The 19373-nt window shown below is 41.1% G+C and overlaps 1 protein-coding gene across 6 annotated transcripts in view; it reads left to right on the top strand.

The window, feature by feature from the left end:
* HERC2 (HECT and RLD domain containing E3 ubiquitin protein ligase 2) overlaps window positions 1–19373 on the top strand; it is a 234998-nt gene that overhangs the window by 99415 nt on the left and 116210 nt on the right. For 5 of the 6 annotated variants that reach the window (XR_011570152.1, XM_070801388.1, XM_070801376.1 and 2 more), the window contains 12 exons: window positions 2589–2803; window positions 3046–3178; window positions 3276–3403; window positions 3494–3689; window positions 6206–6339; window positions 6890–7063; window positions 7142–7278; window positions 7391–7542; window positions 8198–8389; window positions 16434–16621; window positions 17712–17904; window positions 19157–19339. Coding sequence is in view for 5 of the 6 variants with exons in the window: in XM_070801388.1 (XP_070657489.1) it covers window positions 2589–2803; window positions 3046–3178; window positions 3276–3403; window positions 3494–3689; window positions 6206–6339; window positions 6890–7063; window positions 7142–7278; window positions 7391–7542; window positions 8198–8389; window positions 16434–16621; window positions 17712–17904; window positions 19157–19339 (2025 nt within the window). In the remaining variant the exon portion in view is untranslated. The remainder of the gene's footprint in view (window positions 1–2588; window positions 2804–3045; window positions 3179–3275; window positions 3404–3493; window positions 3690–6205; window positions 6340–6889; window positions 7064–7141; window positions 7279–7390; window positions 7543–8197; window positions 8390–16433; window positions 16622–17711; window positions 17905–19156; window positions 19340–19373) is intronic. The other variant, XM_019968603.2, reaches the window with a different exon arrangement.

Genomic DNA, 19373 nt, shown 5'->3' with positions numbered 1-19373 from the left:
AGATGCACCCTGCCCTTAGCTTGGAGAAGGAAATGGCAACTCACTCCAGTATTCTTGCCTGGAGAATCCTGGGGACAGAGGCGCCTGGTGGGCTGCCGTCTATGGGGTTGCACAGAGTCAGACATGACTGAAGCAACTTAGCAGCAGCAGCAGCAGCAGCAGCAGCTGCCCTTAGTTACTTCCTGTACCTAGACGTCATAAACAGGTCAGGTTGGATGGTGGTAGAAGATAAAATTGAGTCATTTATAAGTGGTTTGGGAGGTAAGGAGTGGGTGGAGGGAAAGATTTCATGGAGGTGGAACTATCGTGAAATTGGAGTCCTAGCAGACTGGGTGTGTGAGGGCAACATTGAGAAAATCAGCTTTGGGCTGGTGCATGTGGAGGGTTAGGGGAGAAAGCTAGTGGGCAAGGATTGCCATGGTGCCTACTCATCCTGCCTTCTGGACAAACCTTTGGTGCAGGTGCTGTACACTTTGCTGCCTCAGAGCGTCTAAGATGGTGATCTTGTCTTCTTCTAAATCAACTAGGAACTGCAAGGTGTCAGAGTAGAGGGGAGCAGTAGGTACTGTGGGCTTGTGGTGTGGGGGTCTCTCCATTCTAGGACATCAGAAGCCACCACTGGAGCAGAGAGACAAGAGGGAGTTCTAAATGGAGAGGTTCAGGGAAGGTATGGTCACGATTGTGTTTTGGAAGAATTAATGTGGCACTTTGGAGAATGCTCTGAATACTTTAATATCTAAATTTCCAGTAAAAGAACATTGAGTCAACCCAGTTTTGATTGCTTGGGTTTTGGAGAAATACTCTGATAGCACAAGTTATTGAAAAAAAATCTGTAGTTATAAAAGCTGATTCTTTGAGGTGAATCTCAGTTTAGTCATCATAGCAGTTATATGGGTATTCCCATTGGCACTGATAGAGGACTTGCTTTTATGGTGCTTGGCCTGTGCATCACACAGGTCTCCTTTACAACATACTGGATCTCAGGTTTCCAAGCATCCATCCCTTACTTAAGTTCTTGTCTTGTATATTCAGTAGTCTCTCATTATTATTATTTGATTAATGCTCTCAGTTCAGTCGCTCAGTTGTGTCTGACTCTTTGCAACCCCATGGACTGCAGCATGCCAGGCTTCCTTGTCGATCCCCAACTCCCAGAGCTTGCTCAAACTCATGTCCATTAAGTTGGTAATGCCATCCAACCATCTCATCCTCTGTTGCCTCTTCTCCTCCTGCCTTCAGTCTCTCCCAGCATCATGGTCTTTTCCAGTGAACAAGTTCTTTGCATCAGGTAGCCAGAGTATTAGAGCTTCAGCTTCAACATCGGTCCTTCCAATAAATATTCAGAACTGATTTCCCTTAGGATTGATTGGTTTGATCTCCTTGCAGCCTAAGGGGCTCTCAAGAGTCTTCTCCAACACCACAGTTCAAAAGCATCAATTCTTTGACACTCAGCTTTGTTTATGGTCCAACTCTTACATCCACTCATGACTACTGGAAAAGCCGTAGCTTTGACTAGATGGACCTTTGTCAACAAATTAATCACTGTCACATATTAAACTGCTTTTTAATATGCTGTCTAGGTTGGTCATAGCTTTTCTTCCAAGGAGCAAGCGTCTTATAATTTCATGGCTGCAAGTCACCATCTGTAGCGATTTTGGAGCCCCCCAAAATAGTCTGTCACTGTTTCCATTGTTTCCCCATCTATTTGCCATGAAGTGATGGGACCAGATTCCATGATCTTCGTTATTTGAATGTTGAGTTTTAAGCCAACTTTTTCATTCTTCTCTTTCACTTTAATCAAGAGGCTCTTTATTTCCTCTTCAGTTTCTGCCGTAAGGGTGATGTCATCTGCATATCTGAGGTTATTGATATTTCTCCTGGCAATCTTGATTCCAGCTTGTGCTTCATCTAGCCCAGCATTTTGCATGATGTATTCTGCATCTAAGTTAAATAAGCAGGGTGACAGTATACAGCCTTGATGTACTCCTTTCCCAATTTGGAACTAGTCTTTTGGTTAATGCTTTAGGGAGATGTATTACCCCGAACATGTTTTTCTCCTTGGAACCCTTCACATGTGCTGTTCTCCTACCTATATGCTCAGTGTCTTGGTCTTCATCCAGATCACAAAAAAATTCTGTATGAGCCCTCCAAATAATGGGGTGTTTGCTTCCGCACATTCCCACCATAGACTTTGTAGTGTATAGTTATCCCAACTGAAGTTGGGGATTACTTGTGTAAGTGGTATCTCATTTTCTTTTCCCTGTTAGAAACAGACTCAGTTTCACATGGTATCTGTGAAACTGGACAGCTCTATACTTGAACAGGTATCCAGTAAATGTTGGATCGGAACTATTATTTTGGGTTTTGATTCCATACTTAAGATGTGTTGAGTAACTGGAAGGTGTTACCTTTTTTCAGGTAGACATAGGAATTATAAGCCAATCTATATAAATATGTTAGATGAGACTTGCATATGAGTGATCCTGAATTTCACCTTCTAAATGAAGTACTTAGTTTTCTTTTTCCCCTAGTGTTTATTTCTGAATGGTGCACTCAGATTTTGTTTTAACCTTTGTATATGCACTCTCTAGAGTGGCTTCAGTCATCCATCTTCTCCGGCGGCCTGCAGACTAGCCAGATCCACTACAGCTACAATGAGGAGAAAGATGAGGACCACTGTAGCTCTCCTGGGGGCACTCCTGCCAGCAAGTCCCGGCTCTGCTCCCACAGACAGGCCCTGGGGGACCATGCCCAGGCATTCCTGCAAGCCATCGCTGACAATAACATTCAGGATCACAATGTGAAGGTGAGTGAGGCCTTCCCACACTGTGCCTTCTGTTTACCTTGGGACTTTGACTTGTGAACAGCTTAGCACAGACTTCATTTGCATCTTATTTGGAGGGATGTTAAGAGGCTGGTTCACTTCGGTGTCCAGTGAAGTTTTAGAAGCATCGCTGATCACAAGTGCATCAGAAGTTGCAGCACTTAGAATTTATGACGATGTTGCAAGGTTGGCTTTGAAGTTACCTCCAGCTGTTTCTGTTGCAGGACTTTCTGTGTCAGATTGAAAGATACTGTAGGCAGTGCCACTTGACCACACCCATCACCTTTCCCCCTGAGCATCCTGTGGAGGAGGTTGGCCGCTTACTGTTATGTTGCCTCTTAAAACATGAAGATTTAGGTATGAATCTCAGTATTTTATCGGTACTATAGATCTTACAACTGACATATTTCACAGTCATAACTAATATTCACTTTATCTTAAATATCTTTCACAGGTCACGTGGCATTATCTTTAGTTCATGCAGGTACACTTGGTATTGAGCAAGTAAAGCATAGAACGTTGCCTAAATCAGTGGTGGATGTTTGTAGAGTTGTTTATCAAGCAAAATGCTCACTCATTAAGGTAAGTAGATTTTGATTCTTTTCTTCTATGCTTTGTGGACAGTTGGTGGGGTATTGTTGTTAAGTTGTCCTTTCATATTTAACTTTGTAGACACATCAAGAACAGGGCCGTTCTTACAAGGAAGTCTGTGCCCCAGTCATTGAACGATTGAGGTTCCTCTTTAATGAACTGAGACCTGCAGTTTGTAATGACCTCTCTATAATGTCCAAATTTAAACTCTTAAGTTCTTTGCCCCGTTGGAAAAGGATAGCTCAGAAGATAATTCGAGAACGAAGGAAGAAGAGAGGTAAGAAGGTAAAGGGTATAGGGGGATGCTTTCACCTGTGTCCCCCTCCTGTCTGTGGTTTGAGTGAGGCTGTTGGCTGTTGCTCACCACATGGGCATTTTCACAACTGCTATAGTGTTTTTATGTGTATTTATGATTAAGTATACAAATGCTGCTTATTTTACCAAGACATGAGATAATGTTGCAGCTTTGGGACTGAATGTGTTATGATTTGGTAACTAGTAAACTGATACTGAAAAATACTGTGAACTTTATTAAATTGATGGTAAAGGTGAAGTGTTTTTTAAATCAGTTGTCCCAGTAATGAGATTTAATTAATCCGGTAATGGATTTAATCTTTCCAGGGGCAATTATTCTTGCCATTCTTGTGAATAAATGTTTTTATTTGGAAATATTGAATATTCTGAAGCATGGAGGATTGTTATAATAGGAACCAAAAGAGTTACTGCTATTTTCAGGAAGCAGCTGTGTAGGGATAGGAAAAAGAGTTTTTGTATTAACCAAAGTTTGAGTGAAAATACTTAAAAAGCTTTATAATTTGGTCATTTGTGATTATAAACAAACCTACCAAGGTATCTGATTATACTCTTATGAATTATATTGATTTATGCCCAGATCAGCCTTTTAAGCAATATTAATTAGTGAGTTTTTGATGAATATTACAAACAATAATGTCATGGAAGACTATTTGTTCCTGGGCTTGAACCATAGCTTATCTGGATCCTGGAAATGCTTTGAATTAGGAAATAGGGCAAGAGCACTTCTGAGACCCCTTTAACCCAGGAGGCCAGGAGACTCAGGAGATAGGATCTCAGCTGGAAGGAGAACAGTCCCATCCCCATGTGGCTGTTGCCTCCCTGGACTCTGAGCTCACATGGTCACCTCTTAAAATGTCTTGATGTGGGTTATATATTTAATTGCAGTTTTTGAATAATTAATATTACTGGTCTTATGCTAATTTTTTGATTCACTGGTAGGGTACTATAGGACTCAGAAGAGCTATTGTACTCTTGGTTATTACTATGAAAAAGAACAGAGGAAGATTAGCAAAAATTGACACATGGAGGAAATTCCAGAGGAAACCGGGCCCAGGCTTCCTTCCAGTGTTCGCTCTAGTGAATCACAGAGTCCTGCTTGGTTCTCTCAGCAGTGACATGTGACAAAGCTATCTGTCAGGGACGCTTGCCTGAACCTTGGTGTCCAGGGTTGTTGTTGATTGTCAGTCACATGGTCACGTGGGGCTTGCATGATTGCTCTCAGCTTCCCAGACTCCATCCAGAGTAGAACAGTTGACATAAGTCACAAACTCTGTTCACTCTGGTTGAGGTGGTCCTATGCCTGAGGCACATTCTTCTCAGTGAGAGCATGTCCAGGTTTCAGAGCTCAATTCATAGAAGTTGGGCAAGGGCCAGTGCAGATGATACAGGCCTTTCTTGGGAATTTGCAGGGTTTGAGCAACCCAGACTTGATATGTTAGTGTTTTATTGTGTTGTCTGTTAATTATATTATAAAGTAGAAGAATTAGACTAAAAGCCTTGAAGAGTACCAAAAGTAGAGAAGCAACACCACATATTAAATTGCAAATTCAATCTCTCATTTAAAAGACTAACTTAAGGGACTTCACTGGTGGCCAGGAGGTTAAGAATCTGCCTCCCAATTCAGGGGATGCAGGTTTGATACCTGGTCAGGGAACTGAGATTCCACATGCTGTGGGGCAGCTAAGCCTGTGAGCCACAGCAGCTGAGCCCCTACATTCTAGGGCCCATGCTCCACAAAAAGAAGCACACATACTACAACTCGTGGAAGCCTGCACGTGGCAAGAAAGCGTCCAAGAGCTGCAATGAAGACCTAGCACAGCCAAAAAAAAAAAAAAAGACTAAACATAGCTAAAAAACAAGATGACTAACATAGCCAAAGGCATCTAATTGATTCAGTTGTACCCCGGTGACAGAACCAATATACTAGTCCTGAGTGGGCACAGTAGGATCTGTTGACAAATGTAGCCTGCCATTTACTGTGTACTCCCTGTGAGCTAATGCTGGGTTTTCCATTTAAGTTATTTTATAAAAAACAAAGAAGAACGTGACACATGAAAATTATTTGAAGTTTAACAGCGTTCACAAATAAAGTTAGCTACTTTTCATGCTGCAGCAGTAGAGTATTTGCAGTAGATTGAATAGCCTGCAAAGACTAAAATATTCACTCTATTCATTCTCTGTCCCTTTATGAAAAAGTTTGTCAGCCTCTGGGCTTCTCATTCTTTAGGGCTTCTCTCCATTGTAACATTGTCACTATCTTTCTGTCCCTGACATGCAGTGGCAGGGAGTTATTACTGAATGTCATGTGAGAATAATTATGATAGTCTTTACTTTTTGTAATTTGAGCACTTGACAATGATATTTACATGTTTCTTTGAAAAGAATATTCATATTCTCTACCTTCATGCAAATTTAAACATTTCTTAATGTAAAATCATGTTTAAGGATTTTTGTAATGAATGATGTTTTTAAACATAGTTCCTAAGAAACCAGAATCTACTGAGGAAGAAGAAAAAATTGGAAATGGAGAGAGTGATTTAGAAGAAGCTTGCATTTTGCCTCACAGTCCTATAAATGTGGACAAAAGACCCATTACAATTAAATCACCCAAGGTGAAGTATTTTTTGTGATTCTAAGACTGACTATATAGAAGCACAGCACATTGGAAGGGAATCCACAAGTATTGTTGCTTTGTTTTTGAATATGAGTAGAGACTATGGTAGTTACCAACAGCATGAATAACTGCCCCAGCGATGCTTAAATGCACTTTACTTATGGTGCCCTGGTCAAATCAATAGCTGGAGAAGTGTTTTCTTTTACTCTTAGCTGTATACTGTGTCATTATTTGTTCACCATTTTACTCATTCATTCATTTATTCACTCATTCATTGAATGTATCCTTTGCTCCAAAAACTGTTAACATGGATGATAATTTAACTTTGTCAAGTTAGCCAGTTCCAAAGTACATAAGTATACAGATTATACATTGATTTGTAAGACTGTTTACGACATGGTTGTTTTTATCATTGGTTCCTAAAGTTAAAATATGTTACCAATTTAAACCTAGTGGCATTTATTTATATTTTCTTTGAGTAATTGTTTTAGAGCACATCTTAATATGAATAGGGTTAACTGATGGTGAAAATGGTTTTCGTTTGTCAGGATAAGTGGCAGCCACTGTTGAGTACGGTTACAGGTGTTCACAGATACAAGTGGTTGAAGCAGAATGTTCAGGGTTTGTATCCTCAGTCTGCACTCCTCAGCACAATTGCTGAATTTGCCCTTAAAGAAGAGCCAGTGGACGTGGAAAAAATGAGAAAGTGCTTACTGAAACAGGTAAACTTGGTAAGACCATTCTTCTCTGTCTTGGATAATACGTAAACACTTAACAGTATGCATTGATTTTTTTCACAGTTGGAGAGAGCAGAAGTTCGCCTGGAAGGGATAGATACAATTTTAAAACTGGCAGCCAAAAATTTCTTACTTCCATCTGTGCAGTATGCTATGTTCTGTGGATGGCAGAGACTTATTCCAGAAGGGATTGATATAGGGTAAAACTTTATGTTTTTTCTTAATTAAGGGAAGCTGTGACAACAGAGCATTGTTTTATTGAAGTTAAAAGTCTGCAATATTCTGAGTAAACTTCTTCATCTTTGTTTGAAGGGAACCCCTTACCGACTGTTTAAAGGATGTTGATTTGATCCCACCTTTTAATCGGATGCTGCTTGAAGTTACTTTTGGCAAGCTGTATACTTGGGCTGTTCAGAATATTCGAAATGTTTTGATAGATGCAAATACCAAATTTAAAGAACTTGGTGAGTTAAAAATCTGGTGGTTAAAAGGCTATATTAAAATTGCTATTGATGTCAATGATATCAGCATTATTTCTTAGTTTGTCTCTTAATTATATATTCTGGAAACTTTGAAATGCTAATTTTTGCTTTGAAGACTTTCATAACTTTGTACATTAGAATGATAATCTAAGCTGCTTTAAACTTTCTCATATTCTAAACTAAACTTTCAGAATTTGACAGAAGATGTAATATTGTACTATCCTAATACAAAGCTTTTGTATTTTAACATTTTCAAGTGTATCACACAGTATACCTTAAAATGTATTTTTTATTAGTACATAATTTCCTTAACAATTTAAGCATCTACAGAGAAGAGGGAGGATTGGTTTTGTGGAAGACAAGTGAAATCTCTCTCTTGTAATTGACATGAAAGGAGTGAGTCACTAGGGATATTTAGAAGAGCAGAGTTACAAGTTTTGTAGATACATGGAGACAGCTACATGTGAAGTGACGGTGGTATGATTATTGCAGAGTAATACGGAACTGCCCAATGTCCACACTCTGGATATCTGATGAAAAAGACAGACTTACTAAAAAAAATTGCTAATGATTTCTGCTTTGTGTATGTTCTTGGATCAATGCACAAGAAATTTATTTGAGTGCCAATGCCTTTTAGGTATCCAGCCTGTCCCCTTGCAAACAATTACAAATGAGAACCCATCAGGACCAAGCCTGGGGACGACCCCACAAGCTCGCTTTCTCCTGGTAATGCTCAGTATGCTCACCCTGCAGCACGGTGCCCACAATCTGAGCCTTCTGCTGAATTCTGGCACGCTCGCTCTTACACAGACAGCACTTCGTCTCATTGGTGGGTTGGCATTGCCCTAAGTCACTTGTGAAAATTTCATTGGTTTGTCTTGATCTCTCTTTCTATAAACTTTTTTTTTTTTTGGTGGATAAGTACAAATAACATAAAATTTACCATTCTAAGTAATTTTATAATTTATTGTCAGTAATCACATCCACAATGTTGTGCAAGCATTAATGCTGTTGTCTATAACTGTTTATCACCTGAAATGCAAACACATGTCCATTTACCAGTGACTCCTGACTTCCCACTCCCCTAATTATTGGCAGTAGCAAATCTGCTTTCGATCTTTGTGGACTTACTTGTTTGGATATTTCATACAAATGAAATCATACAAACAAATTTCAGCCTTTTGTATCTGGCTTATTTAGCATGCATTAATATCAATACTTCATTTCTTTTTATGGCTAATAAATATTATATGAATATACTATGTTCTGTTCATCCTTTGATGGCTATTGGCTTATATCTACCTTTTGGCCATGCTAAATAGTATTGCTAGGAAATCTGTGTACAGGTTTTTATTTGCAAACTTGTTAGCAGTCCCTTTGTTATATACATAGGACTAGAATTGCAGGGTCATATGGTATTCCTATGTTCAGCTTGCTCAGAAATTGCCAGACCATTCCACAGCACTATATCATCTTACATTTTCACCCACAGTGGGCCAAGAGTTGCAGCTTCTCCATGTCCTTGCCAACGCAAGCTATTTTCTGATTTTTTTTGTTTTTAATTTAGGCTACTCAAGTTAGTGTGAAGTGATATTTCATTATGATTTGTTTTATGCTTCTCTAATACTGAGTGTTCTTTCATGGGTCTCAGCCTTGTGGTGAAGGGTCTTGCATAACTCAGTGAAGTGATGAGCCATGCTGGGCAGGGCCACCCAGAATGTCACAGTGAAGAGTACTGACAGACTGTGGTCCACTGGAGGAGGGAATAGCAAACCACTGCAGTGTTCTTGCCTGGAGAACCCCATGGACAGTATGAAAAGGCAAAAAAATAAGATAGCAGAAGATGAGCTCCCCAGGTTGGAAGGTATCCAGTATGCTACTGGGGAAGAGAGGAGAGCAGTTACTAATAGCTCCAGAAAGAATGAAGTGGCTAGGGAGAAGTGAAAACAATGCTCAGGTATGGAGTGTCTGGTGGTGAAAGTAAAGTCAATACTGTAAAGAACAATATTGCATAGGAACCTGAAATGTTAGGTCCTTGAATCATGGTAAGATGGACGTGGTGAAGCAGGAGATAGCAAGAATGAACATTGACATCTTAGCAATCAGTGAGCTAAAATGGATGGGAATGGGTGAATTTAATTCAAATGAGCATTATGTCTACTATTGTGGCCAAGAATCCCTTAAAAGAAATGAAGTAGCCTTCACAGAAGGCTATGAAAGAGCCTGAAATGCAGTGTTTGGGTGCAATCTAAAAAAGACAGAATGATCTTGATATATTTCCAAGGCAAACCTTTCAGCATCATAGTAATAATCCAAGTCTATGCCCCAACCACTGAGGCTGAAGAAGCTGAAGTTGACCAGTTTTGTGAAGACCTGTGGTGTTGGAGAAGACTCTTGAGAGCCCCTTGGACTGCAAGGAGATCCAACCAGTCCATCCTAAAGGAGATCAGTCCTGGGTGTTCATTGGAAGGACTGATGTGGAAGCTAAAACTCCAATACTTTGGCCATCTGATGCGAAGACCCTGATGCTGGGAGGGATTGGGGGCAGGAGGAGAAGGTGACGACAGAGGATGAGATGGTTGGATGGCATCACCGACTCGATGGACATGAGTTTAAGTGAACTCTGGGAGTTGGTGATGGACAGGGAGGCCTGGCGTGCTGTGATTCATGGGGTCACAAAGAGTCAGACATGACTGCGCGACTGAACTGAGCTGATGACGCATTCTTGAACTCACACCAAAAAGTGATGTCCATAGGGGATTGGAATGCAAAAATGGGAAGTGAAAATATACTCAGAATGACAGGCAAATATGGGGTTGGAGTTTTGTCAAGAGAACACACTGGTCATAGCAAACACCCTTTCCCCAACAAACCCAAGAGACAACTCCACACATGGACATCATCAGATGGTCAATACTGAAATCAGATTAATTATGTTCTTTGTAGCCAAAGATGGAAAAGCTCTATATAGTCAGTAAAAACAAGACCTAGAGCTGACTGTGGCTCAGATCATGAGCTCCGTGTAGCAAAATTCAGGCTTAAATTGAAGAAAGTAGGGAAAACCACTAGACCATTCAGTTATAACCTAAATCAAATCCCTTAATGATTGTATGGTGGCGATGACAAATAGATTCAAGGGATTAGATCTGGTAGACAGAGTGCCTGAAGAACTATGAACAGAGGTACATAACATTGTACAGGAGGCAGTGACCAAAACCATCTCAAAGAAAAAGACATGCAGAAGGCAAAGTGGTTGTCTGAGGAGGCGTTACAAATAGCTGTGAAAAGAAGTGAAAGGCAAGGGAGAAAGGGAAAGATATATCCAACTGAATGCAGAGTTCCACAGACTGGCAACGCCTTATTAAATGAACAGTGCAAAGAAATGGAGGAAAGCAACAGAATGGGAAAAGACAAGAGATCTCTTCCAGAAAGTTGGAGATATATTATCAAGGGAACATTTCATACAAGGATGGGTATGATAAAGGACAGAAAGGACACCCACTTAACAGAAGCAGAAGAGACTGGAAAGAAGAGGTGGCGTGAATACACAGAGGTATACAATGAAGGTATTGGTGACTGGCGGCATGACCAGAATGGTGTTTTCACTCACCTGGAGCAAGACATCCTGGAGTATGAAGTCAAGTGGGCTTTAGGAAGCATTACTATGAACAAAATAAGAGGAGGTGATGGAAATCCAGCTGAGCTATTTAAATTCCTAAAAGATAATGCTGTCAAAGTGCTGCAGTCAGTATGTCAGCAAATTTAGAAAACTCAATGGCTACAGGACTGGAAAAGGTCAGTTTTCACTCCAATCCCAAAGAAGAAGCAATGCCAACAAATATTCAAACTACTGTACTGTTGCACTCATTTTGCATATTGGTAAGAAAGAAAGAAAGAAAGAAACAAAGTGAAGTTGCTCAGTCGTGTGCGAGTCTTTGCGACCCTGTGGAGTGAGTGTCGCCTACCAGGCTTCTCTGGCCATGGGATTTTCCAGGCAAGAGTACTGGAGTGGGTTGCCATTTCCCTCTCCAGGAGATCTTCCTGACTCAGGGAATGAACTTGGGTTTCCCGCATTGTAGGCAGACACTTTATTATCTGAGCCACCAGGGAAGTCCATTACCAGGACTTCAACCAAGAACTTCCATATGTACAAGCTGGGTTTCAAGAGGCAGAGGAAGCAGAGATCAGATTGCCAACATTTGTTGCATCATGGTGAGAGCAAGGGAGTTCCAGAAAACATCTTAATTCTGCTTCATTGCTAAAGTCTTTGACTGTGGAAAATTCTTAAAGAGATGGGAATACCAAACCACCTTACCTTTCTCCTGAGAAACCTGTAAGTGGGTCAAGAAGAAAAAGTTAGAACTGGACATGGAACAATGGATTGGTTCAAAATTGATAGAAGAGTATGAGAAGGCTGTATATTGTCACCCTGCTTATTTAACTTTCTTGTAGAGTACATCATGTGAAATACTGAGTTGGAGGAATCAAAGATTGCTGGGAGAAATATCAATAATCTCAGATATGCGGATGATGCCGCTTTAATGGCAGGAAGTGAAGAGGAACTAAAGAGCCTCTTGGAGAGGGTGAAAGAGGAGAGGGGAAAAAGCTGGCTTGAAACTCAACGTTAAAAACAAAAAATAAGGTCATGGCATCTGGTCCTATCACTTCATGGCAAATAGAAAGGGAAAAAGTAGAAGCAGTGATCAATTTTATTGGGCTCAAAAATCACTGTGAATGGTGACTGTAGCCATTAAATTAAAAGACTCTTGCTCCTTGGAAGGAAAGCTATGAGAAAACTAGAGAGCATATTTTAAAGCAGAAATGTCACTTTGCCAGCAAACTTACTGTAATCATGTACGCATGTGAGAGTTGGACCATAAAGAAGGCTGAGTGCCAGAGAATTGATGCTTTCAAATTGTGGTGCTGAAGAAGACTCTGGAGAGTCTCTTGGATTGCAAGGAGATCAAACCAGTAAATCCTAAAGGAAATGAACCATGAATATTCATTTGAAGGACTGATGCTGAAACTCCCATACTTTGGCCACCTGATGCGACCAGCCAACTCATTGGAAAAGACCCTGATGCAAGGAAATATTGAAGGCAAAAGGAGATAGGGCGGCAGAGGATGAGATGGTTAGATAGCATCACTGACTGAATAGACATTAATTTGAGCAAACTCTGGGAGACAGTGGAGGATAGAGGAGCCTGGCATGCTACAGTCCATGGGGTTACAAAGAGGCAGACATAACTTAGTGGCCAAACAACAACAATACTGAATGACATTAGTCTCTGTACCCATACTTCTTGGCCATTTGTATATCTAGGAAATAATGTCTATTCAGGTCCTTTGCTCATTTAAAAATTCAGTTGTGTGTGTTGTTGAGTTGTAGAGGTCCTTTGACATTCTAGATACTAGACTGTTAACAGTGATATGATTGGAGGACTTTTTTTTTTTTTTCCATTCTGGGTTTTATTTTACTTTGGTTTACAGAAATTATAAAATGTCTACTTTATTTATTAGTATTCTTATTATTCTTCTGTTGCTTGTGCTTTTGATGTTATGTCTAAGAAATACTTGGCAAATCCAAGGTCATGAGGATTACCCATTATATTTTCTTCATCAAGTCTTGTATTTAGTTTTATGATCCACTTTAAGATGATTTTTTTAATATGATGTGAGATGAGGGTTCACTTTATTAATTTTTTGGTTATCCAGTTGTTTCAGTATCATTTTTTGGAAAGACTTCTCAAATTCTTAGCACCCTTGTCAGAAATCATCTTGACTGTAGCTATTTAAGTTTCCTTCTAGAATCTCAGTTTTGTTTGTGTTGTTCTGTGTGTCTGTCATTGCACTAATCCCACACTGTTTTGAACACTGATAAAAGCTTTGTGTTAAGTTTTAAAATTGTCTTTCAGCTTTTTCTTTCTTGTGCTTATTTTAGTTATTTCTGGTCCCTTGCATTTCCATATGACTTCCTGGTCTGGCTTTTCCGTGTTTGCTAAAGGGCCATTGAAATTTTCAAGGATTGTATTGAATCTGTACGTAGGTCCTTTTGGAGAGTACTGCCCTCTTAACAATATTAAGTCTTTTATTCCATGAATATGAGATTATTTTATATTTGTTTAGGTCTTCTTTCATTTCTTTGAGCAATATTTTATAGATTTTTGTTGTTGTTGTTATCAGGGTAATGCTGGCCTCATTGAGTACGTTAGCGAGTAGTTCCCTCTTGTTCTGTCTTTGAAAGAGTTAGAATTGGTGTTGATTCTTCTTTAGTGTTTGGTAGACTTTACCAGTTTAAGAAGAGATGTATGTGATGTAAGAGATGGATATGATGCCATCCAGCCATCACATACTGTTCACTGTTGATTCTATTGTTCTATTTATCTCTGTTCTAATGTTTGTTATTTCCCTTCTGCTACCTTTAGGTTTACTTAGTTCTTATTTTTCTAGTTCCCCCAGGTATAGTTAAGTTGTTTAGTTGTTTTGAGATCTTAAGTATGCATTTATAGATTTAAATTTCCTCCTTAGTACTGTTTTTGCTGCATCTCTTAAGCTTTGCTATATTGGGTTTTTGTTTTCATTTGTTTCAAAGTATTACTTTTTGTCGTGGTTTTTCTTTCTTTGTCCCGTTGAGTTTTCACATACTTGTGTGTTGTTTAGTTTTCACATATTTATGACATTCCTACCTTTTGTTGTAATTTCTAGTTTCATTCCACTGTGATCAGAGAATATAATTTATATGATTTTAGTTTATTTCAGTTTATCATTTTGTGACCTCTCCTGAAGGGTGTTCCCTGTGAACACTTGAGAAGAGTGTGTTTTCTGCTGGTTGTGTATAGAATGTCTCTTCATGTCTGGTAAATCTGATTCATTTATAATGTTGTTCTTTGCTGAAATGTTTAGATACTGCAGAGCCAGTGTTCTAAATCCAAATCAAAGAGCAAAGCTTTCCTAAGCAATTTGATTTTGCTAGTCTTTGTGCCCACAGGACCCATTCAGAAATATGCACCAGACTCTGAGTCAGCATCTGATTTCTGTGGACCTCATTAGCAACTAAAAATTGCTTTTAAAAATCTTAAAAATATATCTCCATCTAAAGTTGCCTCTATTTTCCTGTTGTCTCCCTTTTTTTCCAGAGACTCCAATAGGTAAAAGAGCACAAATTGTTAATTATGGGGGCTTCCTCTGTTAACAGTACTGACTGTGAAAAGCCAAGGAGTTGTGTCCAATGAATACATATCTCTCTTTGTTGCTTTCTCTAATCAAGGTGATTCTCCTTCATATAAGAAATCATAAGCATACAATATTTTATATTAAATTTTCTGTATATATTCACATACAATAGCCACAAAATACAAATCACTTAAAAAAAGATTCTCCTTTTTTCCTTATCGCAAAATGTATTCAAACCCTTGGCAGCAAATTCAGTGTTTACAGTGTTAACGTTATAGCTGCCTGGGGAGGTACCAGCTAGATGGAACCCCCGCCCCTTCTGGGGCCTCACAGAGGTGCTCCCAGGTTGAGAAAAAGACTATTTTCCCTCCAGTTTATTTAAAGCTTTACTCCTGACCTGGGAATTGAGCAATGTTTTTTCCCTCCTTCTTGAAGGTGAGCAGAACACAAACTTTAAAATTTTCACCCGACCAAGCCCAAAAAGGAATGTTTGGGGCCTTTTCTGTCCTGGAGAGAGAATAAAAACCACAGGGTTACCAGTGTGCATACCCCTCCCTCAGGCCAGCGTGCTGGTTCCTGGGGTTAAATTTCCTATTTCGAATACATTGGTAAATTTTCCTTCTCACGGATTACAGCTCACCTTCTGTTTTATACTGTGAGGGGTTCCATGGCCGCCAGGGACCATATTTTCATCATGTCCCTACTCCTTCATTTTCCCTTGTACCAGACAATGGTTTTGCAATATTTGAGTGAGTCCGCATTGTTCTAACAAATCCTGTTGCTGCCACCCCTGTGTCAGGGTTCCCAAGACCACCTCCAGTTTTAATAATTTGCTCGCAGGCCTCACAAGACTCCAGATATAGTCATACTTAGGGCTAAAGTTTGTTACAGTGAAAGAGTAGGAAGCAGAATCAGCCGTGGCACATAGGTAAAGTGTGAGAGACCGGACACAAATCCTCTCCTGGGGGAGACACACAGAGTGCACTTAGTTCCCCTAGCAAAGAGTTGTGACCACACATGTGAAGTGTTGTCTTTACATGCAAAGTATGGAGACTTGGTGCCCTGGGCTTTCACTGGGGCAGGTCATGTAGGCATCTCTGCCCGGCACTTGAGTAAGCTTCACACCCCCCAGAAAGAAGCAGGTTTTAGCAGAGACCATGTTGTTTGTGCAGTGTAGGCACAGGAATGGCTTCTTGGCAGTTAAGGACTGGTGGGAGCCTTCACGAAATCCAGGTTCCCGAAGGCCAGCTGAGGGCCAACCCTGTAAACAGGCTTTTCTGGGGACAGCAGTATCAGGCCTTCCTTATCAGCTCTTTTCTTCACATTACCATAATTAAAGGTTGTTAATTTCTCACAGTGTTAAACATTTAGGTGGTTTTGTATATCATTTATTTTCCTGTTCTAATAATATGAGTAATGAGTGTCTCTCTAATCATTTTTGCTTTTTGGAGTGGATCATAATTCCTGGAAATAGAGTAAATATCTTTTCTGAGAGTTTCTAAAATCTTCTACATATTTCTTAATACATATTTATATATTTTATCCTCTCCTTACCTTTTAAATGTCTTAGTTCTCATCAGTAAATCTTTGATGGTATTTGTTGTATTGGTAAAAACTACACTATAGATTATTTAAAATTATCATCTTCATTAATACTTAACTGCTTATTGGTTCATCTGCTTTTTCTGATGCTCTGATAGGCCCTAGTTGTGATAATGTTGAAGAAGACATGAATGCTTCTGCCCGAGGAGCTTCTGCTACAGTTTTGGAAGAGACACGGAAGGAAACAGCCCCGGTACAGCTGCCAGTTTCAGGGCCGGAGTTGGCCGCCATGATGAAGATTGGAACCAGGGTCATGAGAGGCGTGGACTGGAAATGGGGAGATCAGGTCCTTAGAGATTTGAGTTAAACGCTTTAGCCACACATTAGTCACCCTCTGCGCATCCTGACCTGCATGCAATGAGTGGGTGGAGACTGGAATAAATACCTACACTCAAAAGACAGGTGTGGTTGACAGGCGATGTAGTTACCGATTCCTGGGTGGGCAAATAGAATCTCAGCACCAGTAGAGAAGGGCAGCAGCCTGCTCCAGGGCCCTTGAACAGGACCACATCTTAGAGGAGTAGCTGCTTGTTTTGGGACACTCCTGGCCTAGGCTTGACTTGAGGCTCAGCCTGGAACAAGAGTAAGGGTGAGCAGGAGAGAGTAAACTGCATCTGAATAATCATGTCGTGAAAGCTCTGACCCTGCCTCTGTGAGCTGATGGCCAGGTGCCAGTTAGGTATCCTGACCCAGCAGCTACAGGCACCTGCTTGGGCAGTGTCCGTCTTTCCCCTTCTTCCCCCAGCACCTTGCTCACGTGTCTGTCGGGTCTCCCTGAGTAGATTTTGGGACTGGGCTCTACACCATTACTGGAGCAACTAGCTAGGCCAGTGCTCACCCTACTGTGATGTGGAGCGTTCTTGTCTTGTCCAGGTTTTCTCAGCTTCATTCTTAAGCATGTACCTCCTGAGAATCATCTCAGAAATCAGTGTGTCCAGGACAAATAGCAGCATCCTGAAAACATCTTCTACTCGTAGAAATCAGAAGTAGAGTTTCAGTCTTAAGGTGTGAGGGAAAATTGAAGAGTGAAAGGGAGTGAGGAGATTCTGGTGCTTGTTTGAGGTTCCCAACCTTGTGAAGCCCCATGTGGGATAAGGGGGGGCCAGTGAGCAGGGTGGCAGAACCAGGCTGGAAAGTCTGGTGTCTGCATTGGCTTATAGAGGATGCTAAGTGAGGTGGTTCTTCCCCCACTTACCTCTTTTGTTAGGAGTGCGGGCAGATTAGTCCTGGTGTTCACTACAGTGATGAAGTGAGCTCTGAGTATAGGTGGGTTTGGAGCCCTCTGCTGACTTGAAGTCTGTGCAGCCACCCTTATAGGCAGTGTTCCAGTGAGAGGCCTGCACTCTCTTAACCAGTCTTTGTTTTGGCTTCCTCAGGATGGACCTCCTCCTGGCCTTGGCCGTGTGATTGGTGAACTTGGAGAGGATGGGTGGATCAGGGTCCAGTGGGACACAGGCAGCACCAACTCTTACAGGATGGGGAAGGAGGGGAAGTATGACTTGAAGTTGGCAGAGCTCCCAGTCTCTACACAGCCTTCGGCAGAGGACTCAGACACAGAGGATGACTCTGGTGGGTGTTTGGGGGCCCTGGCAAGCTGTGTGCATGTGCTGTTTGTCCTTTCTTTTGGGAGTGAGAGTGGCACTCCGTAGGTGAAGCTTTCCATGAGGGTCTGGTTGAAGCAGGCCCAGGGGCAGGATAGTTCCTGTCCCTCTTGGAGATAGTGTTGTGGAGGCAGGTGGATTTTCGGGGATCCCTGAGCCAGTGCCTTGTGTAGTGGACATAGCCTTGCCATGCCCTGAAGCATGTGTTTTTCCTTCTTTCACCTTCTCTCAAAATGTGTCACACAGTGCAGAGTTAGTACTTTACTGCCTTTGGTAAAATGAAGATGAGAATTTGATGACCTCAGAAAGTTAAACCCTATGTATTAAGAGGCAGAATTGTAGGAGGAGGGCTTCATGACATTTGTCAGACATGTCTGAAAGACCTTGGGATACCAGTCTTGGTGAGACTGTCCAGGAGGCTGGCACTGATTTGGGGTTCAGGTGTCTGCTGTATACATGGCATGACAGGCTCCCAAGATCACTTTTATGGTTAGGAGAGAAAACCCGAGAGACTGAGTTCACTAGAGAAAGGGTGGTGTGGAAGGTGGGCTAGGTGTTCTGTGCCCATGGTGTGTGTAGGCCACTCCACGCATATCAGATATAAACCGATGATGCCTGTCTGGGGCACTTTAGGAGTAGCACACGGGAAGCTGTGTGGCCCCACCTAGGTAGTCAATGCTGATTTGTTATTACTGGATCTGACAGTGTCTAGGCCAATTGTCCCTACTCGTACCTCTCTGCCAGGGGGTTTCCGTTGTGAAGTTGGGGCCTGAGCAGGGCTGGCCAAGTGACAGAAAGATGGTCCGGTTCCACGTGTATTCCTTATCAAAGATCCAGTGATCCGTACATGTGAGCATGTGGCTCCCTTCCGTGGAAGCACCCACCTAATACTTGTCCAGGGCACAGCCACCTTAGCAGCAGCCAGCTTCTGACGTTGAAGTTGTTTTTCTAAGGAATGAATCCTTGGAATTGTTCTGGTGTTTCTGAGCTGTAGGATGAGATTGCTGTAAAAAATTAAACTGTAATGGAAAAGTCTTATTCCCTTCAGTTAGGGTGAGTGTTCAGTGCATCCTGAATTCCATCTTTAATGTAAAGAACTGCTTCCCTGTCTACAGTAAGAGAAGAAGTATGTGATATTAAATCCCTTAAGTTAACATGTAGAGACATTTTCCTTTTTTTTTTTTGGAAGTGTAGTTCCTTATTTTGATTCTTTTTTTCAGAAGCTGAACAAATTGAAAGGAATATTCACCCCACTGCAATGATGCTTACCAGCACTGTTAATTTACTGCAAACTCTTTGTCTTTCTGCTGGAGTCCATGCTGAAGTTATGCAGAGCGAAGCCACGAAGACTCTCTGTGGGCTGCTGCGAATGTTGGTGGAGAGTGGAACAACAGACAAGACATGTATGCAGTGGGGAGTTGTGGGCCAGAGAGTCAG

The sequence above is a fragment of the Bos indicus genome, chromosome 2 (genome assembly GCF_029378745.1).
Source record: "Bos indicus isolate NIAB-ARS_2022 breed Sahiwal x Tharparkar chromosome 2, NIAB-ARS_B.indTharparkar_mat_pri_1.0, whole genome shotgun sequence".
Taxonomy (NCBI): Eukaryota; Metazoa; Chordata; class Mammalia; order Artiodactyla; family Bovidae; genus Bos; species Bos indicus.
The sequence above is the reverse complement of the archived record's forward strand: the minus strand, read 5'-3'. Positions and strand labels throughout refer to the sequence as shown.